General features: G+C 55.5%; 1 protein-coding gene across 1 annotated transcript in view; it reads left to right on the top strand.

Annotated features, from left to right (window-relative positions):
• Positions 1–1,047: 1,047 nt before the first annotated feature.
• LIMD1 (LIM domain containing 1) overlaps positions 1,048–6,000 on the top strand; it is a 34,234-nt gene continuing 29,281 nt past the window's right edge. Inside the window, exon 1 of the mRNA XM_049816804.1 lies at positions 1,048–2,303. Within this exon, the coding sequence (XP_049672761.1) occupies positions 1,139–2,303 (1,165 nt within the window). The 5' untranslated portion in view covers positions 1,048–1,138. The remainder of the gene's footprint in view (positions 2,304–6,000) is intronic.

Here is a 6,000-nt window from a genome sequence, read left to right as displayed (position 1 = left end):
CAGGGGATTTTTTTGGTTTCTGACACGTTTTGGTCGCAGTCCAATTCATGATTATTAAAGGCAGCGAATTTCCATGTTCCTTAACACCTGGCCCTCCCTCCTGGAGCCTGGGGGAGAATTAAAACAAGTCCTGGGAATGCAGGACACGTGGCTGGGCCCATAGGATCAACTGCACCCATTGATTTACTCGGAGGTGCCACGGCTCCCTACAAACCGGCCTCTCCCCCGAGCCTGGCAGGGATCCCCTCGCAGCCCACCATGACCTCCGGGCACCCCCAGCTGGGTTTTGCCACGGAAATTAGGCAACTGGGCCTGTGCCGACAGAGGAGAGAGGCCGGGACGCGAAGTATAGGATCAGGTGGGTAAGTCTTTCATCACACGCATGAGGTGTGCTGGTCACATTGGAGCACCCCGAATGGGGTTTTACAGACGGTCCTTGCACCTTTCAAGCACTGAGGTACAACACGATGGGACCAATTGCTATGTAACACGCCCACACCGCCGTTTGCCAAAGCAACTGTCCTTTTATGATGTCATCACCCACCTGCTTCTTTCTTGATCTGAATTATGCTTCGGGCCGGGGGCTGACCTTCTTGCAATGAGCCGGGGTCCTTCAGTCACGCCGACTTAAGCATGACTACGCCGCGTACAATATAAAATACATCTAAACGAAGAAAATTCGTGCAATTTCCTGCTATAATGGCTAATTGGCACGATAGTTACGGCGCGGCAGTTTTTCATGGGCAGGGGCTGGTTTTTTCACAAAGGTGGTTTGGTTTGTTGTTGTTTTTTTCTTGCTGGGTGCAGCGCGCTACGTGCGCGCGTTACGTCGCCGGAGCCGCACGTGACGCCTTTCTCCCGCCCCGCTGACTAGTGACGCTTAGCGCAGCGCGGGGGCGGAGTCAGTGGGGCTGGGGCGGGGCCGAGAGGCGGGGCGGGGGCTCTGCCCCCGCCCCGCCTCTCGGCCCCGCCCCTAGCCCCGCCTCTCGGTCCCGCCTCTCGGTCCCGCCCCCGCCGGGAACGGGCGCGGCGGGAGTGAGACGGCGCGGTGGGACGGCCGGCAGAACCCGGCGGGAAGGAGGAGGAGGAGGAGGAGAGGAAGGAGGAACGCGGGGGTCAGCCCGCTGAGCCGGTCAGGATGGAAAAGTACGACGATCTGGGTCTGGAAGCCAGCAAGTTCATCGAAGACCTCAACATGTACGAGGCTTCCAAGGACGGTCTCTTTCGGGTGGACAAAGCCGCCGGCAACAACCCCGAGTTCGAGGAGACCAGGCGGGTCTTTGCCACCAAAATGGCCAAGATCCACCTCCAGCAGCAGCAGCAGCAGCAGCAGGAGGAGATGCTGATGGCCGCCCTGAACGGAGGAGCTGCTTTCAACCCCCCCCGGCCCAGCCCGCCGGCAGCACGGGGTGCCAAACCACCCCCGGCCTCCGCCGCCGAGGGGCCTCGCACGAGGCCGTACGATGGTGGGGAGCGCGGCTTTGGCGAGAGCGGGCCGCGCGCCGAGGCCCCGGGGAGCCAGGCCGGGCGCCGGGGCTGGGAAGCGGAGCCCGACAGGATCCCCAGAGTGGGGGGCTCACGTCCCAGCGTGGGGCATGGGGAGCAGCAGACCGGGAGCCCCGGCAACCCCCAGCCGTGCCGCGGCGGGCAGGAGAACGGCAGCGAGGGCAGGCGGTGTGGCGGGGGCCGTGACCCGACGCCAGCCGGGCAGAGGTCCTCCTCCTTCTCTCATGCCCGGACCCCCCCGGCACCCTCGGCGGGTACAGAGGAGGGGGCACTGCCGCAGCAGAGGTCATCCTCCTTCTCGGCCCCCTCGGTGCAGCCCACCCGGGGGTTTTCGGGCCCCGCCGAGCCCTGCGGTCCCAGGGCCGGAGGGGACGGCAGCCAGCTGTGGTACCAGGGTGTCCCGCTGTCCTTTTCCTCCAGCTCTGTGCCCGCTGCCCCGAGCGTGGACTACCAGCACACCACTGCCTACCCCAGCCCAGCTGGCCACTTCGTGGCCCACGGTCAAAACCACCGGCCCAACGGCAGCGGTGCGAGCCCAGAGCCGGGCTCCTCACGCCTGGCTTCGTGTGGGCTGACGGCTCCGGATGCTCCACAGCCGCTTTTCCCGGAGGGTGTGAGCGGCCCGCGGTCGGACGCCGGGCACCCGGAGGGCTCCAGCACGGCAAAGGTGAAGCTGCCCTGCCAGACGCTCCTTCCGCAGCCAGAGCAAGGGCCGTCGGCGGCTGAGCTGAAGCTGGAGGCACTGACCCAGCGCCTGGAGCAGGAGATGGATGCTCGGCCAAAGGCCGATTACTTTGGTAAGGAGGCAGTCCGCCAGTCGGTGTGAGAAGCGTTCGTTGTGAAGTGTCACTGCAGGGTTTGCACCTGCAGGGTTGCCTTTGCCTGTACGCCTGCTTCATTTTGCTTTTTCAGCTGCTCAGGTGGGGGTGGTTGTTGTTTAACTTTTATTTATCACAAGGACTGGAAGCTCTTCCTCCTCCAACATTTTTTTCTTTAATCCTACTTCTTAACTTTTAAAGCAAAGGTAGTTTAGCAGCTTTGGAGAGGACAGCACTGAGAAGAAGCTGGAGCAGCATCTTTCAAAGTGAGTGCCTTTCGCTGCCGGCAGGGAGGCACTTCACTTTTCTTGACAGTACTCCTGGTTCTATGCGTCTTAAAAGTATGCTGCCTGACCATGTGTGGGTGAGAAGGCAGCCGTCCAGCCTGCGTACGCTGTGGGCATGGAGAAGGACACAGAGTTCAGGGGAGGCTTGGTGGTAGCCCCCCCACATGGAGGTGGCCGTGGCCAGGTGTGCTTGCGAGATCTGTTGAAGAGAAGTTTCTTGGGGATGGGAAGGGTGGTGGTTTTCCAAACTTGCCAGGATTTCCCCCAGCCTCCAGTGCTGGTCCCCATCAGCTGTGAAAGGATGGGTGCATCCTGAAGGTGGCAGAAAAACAGGCCGTAGGCACATTCCTCCCTAAATCTTGGGTCCGTGAGTATTCCAGACCACCAGAGGTTATCACCGGCGCTTGGCCCTGAAAAGGGACCGCTTACATGCGAGGATCTCCCAGTGAGGATATTAAATGTCCTGCTGGATTAAAACAATTTACTACCCCAGGATGGCAGAAGGTCAGGAGCAAATTGAGCGTTTCCTTTCCCTGTCGTGCCATTTTGCCGTTTCATAGCAGGTGAGATAGTTCAGCTTTTGGGAGAAGGAAACCCAAAGTTGCTGGGAAGGCCGAGAAATCCACCATTAATTTAACAAACATCAGGAGCAGATCTAGTGCATGGATTTTCCTCATGATTTTAAACCCACGGTCACAGAAGTAGAAGCAGGGGCAGATTAAACTCTAGAACCTGGTGTGGAGGAAGGTGTTGCAGCTCGGGCTGCACAGGTGCCGTTGCACAGGGTCCTGTCCGGTGGGGTCGGTGGGTGGCTCAGCAGTGGTCTGTGCACACAGAGGCAGCCGTGAGCTTCACGCCGAGCTTCAGGGACATAGCTGGAGGGACCACCGAGTGCTCAGTTGCAAATTGCATAACCAAATGCATTTCTTGGCATCGGGCGGTGGTACTTGCCCGCAGAGGGCTGTGCTGTGATTGTTTATCTTAGTGTCTGAGACTGGATTCAGCCTTGTGGCAGGGCAGACGTGTTTTTATTCTCTTGCAGAAGAGTGATGTGTCGAGTTGCTGTACTTGGAGTGTTTTGGCCCGGAAACATGTTTTGGCACTTTCTGTCCTGCGCGGGCGGCGCGCGGTTTGAATGAGCTCAGGGAGCCTCATCAGAGCGGGGGGCAGTGCTGAATGCCGTGACAAGGAGCTGATAACGAAAATGGGGTTGGGACAACAGTCTGGTGGGAGGCGGTGCTCAAAAATGGAAATATTTTGCTGGAGGCGGCATTCGGTGTCAGGGGTCTCTCCAGCAGACCCTGCTGCGTGTGTCTTCTCCTCACGGTGCAAGTAAACCAGCTGGACCACCATACCTCATCCAAAACGTGCATGGGGATGGATGCAGTGAGACAGCAGAGGGACCTAGTAGGTGGTTGGATTATTTTTACATTTTTTGTCACAAAATAGGGCGTAGCGCCAGGGGGAGGCTTTCGTCCTGTGGGAAATCTGTGGTGAAGCAGGAGTAATTCTGGCAGTGCGGAGAATGCTGCTGGTCAGGCGGCTGAGGTACTGGTGAGCCCGGTGAGGGAGGGAGGAGAGATGGAGGCTGCCTGGTCCCCAGTGAGGCCTTTTGACATCGTCCTGGCAGGAGGTTTTACACCAGGGTGTAGCATCTGAGAAATTTGGGAAGGAGGAGAGGGGAAAACAAAACGATGCAGTTGTGGCAGAGGAAGAAGTCAATTTTTATGGAGCCTCAGCTCTGTGGGGGAAGGCTCAGCAGATCTGGCTTGTGGAGGACCGAGGAGCAGGAAGGGGCAAGTACCGAGGCATTTTAATTCTGGGTCTCCTCCCCTTTTCTTTCTCACTTTTATTTTCATTTTTTCAGTTACCTTACTTCCTTTGGAGGAATAAAGGACCCGGCTGGTCTTCTGAATCTATCTTGGCTATGCCCTACCCTCAAGCTAGCAAACTTTAGGATGGAAAACAAATACTTTTATGCAATAGTGATAAAAAGGATCAACAGCTTGTTTTGTTGCAGACTTTCCCCCAGTGAGGGGATGGCTAGTGTAGCAGCTTTGCGGTACATCGGAGCCAGGAAATGAAACCAGGACTGAAGTGCAAATGACCAAAGTATTCTATCTAAAATGCTTTCACCTCTCCTAATTTTGGGTGCTGCTTCTGTAACAAGGGGATTTTTTTTAAGATGGGTCTGTCTGTCTTGTTAACATACAGTCCTTCAGTCTGTCTCGGTCTGGACCAGTTGTTTATCACAAGCAACTAATTCTGATCACAGTAAAAGAGCTGCTTTTTCCTTCACTATGTGAAAATGACTGTTTGTAAATGAAAGCCTAGGAAAGGATAAGCTAGGGACTAGGCATAACACAGGTAGGATCTCTGCTGAGGAGTAACAGACGGTCTGGTTATCTGGCAGCACCAGTTGGTGTACAAAATACTTTTGTCTGCTCAGAATATGTGTAGTAAGTGAAAGGAAAGAAGCAAACACAGCCAAGAATTTTCTTTTTTTTTTTTTTTTTTTTTCTAAATAGTGGCCTATGTGCGAGCAGCATGGGCTGCATGTGTCTCTGGAGGAATTTGGGCTCTCCAAGAGTGCTTTTGAAGTGCTGACTTGATTTATGTGGGCTGTCGAGGAGGGTGTAGGGAGTCTCAGGTATCACCCAGGTCTTAAGCTTGGGGAGGGAAATCCTGAAATCACTGCCTAGAGGGGCTGGTTCCTGTGAAGCAGAGAAGGGGCCCCATGTCCCTGGGAGGTGTCGCCAGAAGCCAGCTTAGGTCGTATTCAGGTGTTTGGTGTACCGTTTCCAGGGAACGTCCAGGAGTGAGGTGCCTGAACCCCACTGATGTTCTGTGGTGTTCTTTGGATGCACCAGCCTTCACCTCCACTTGGTGAACGGGAAGATTCATTGAACAGGAGTGAGTGGGAGAGCTGCAACTCCTCCGCTAGCAGCACCCAGTGCAACACAGACGTTTTGGGTTGGGTGAGGCGGCACCATCCTGAGGAGTGGTGCCGGATGAGTTTTCGGGTGAGAGCTGGGCAGGTGCACAACCAAACCAAGCGTCTGCCTGCACTGTCTGGAAGTGACTTGGTAGGGGAGAGGCCTGGGGTCTGCAGGGAGGTTTTACCATTCCTGTTTTAGCAGAGCCTGTGGTACCATGCAGTTCCTTGGTCTGCAGGCACAGATGGGTGCTTTTAGAGGTGTAATGTGTAGCATCGTGGTTTTACCAATGCTTATTTCATACAGCTAGGTGGAAATCTCCATCTGATGAATGCTATCTACACCCTTACCAAGAGCTTTTTCTAAAACAATTTTTATAAATGGTTTTCTTGTTATAAATATTTGTTAGGTGTTAAGTTCTGACTTCCTTATTATTTCGAGCAGAGCTGATAA

Source organism: Accipiter gentilis, chromosome 14 (genome assembly GCF_929443795.1).
Source record: "Accipiter gentilis chromosome 14, bAccGen1.1, whole genome shotgun sequence".
NCBI classification, from domain to species: Eukaryota; Metazoa; Chordata; class Aves; order Accipitriformes; family Accipitridae; genus Astur; species Astur gentilis.
The sequence above is the reverse complement of the archived record's forward strand: the minus strand, read 5'-3'. Positions and strand labels throughout refer to the sequence as shown.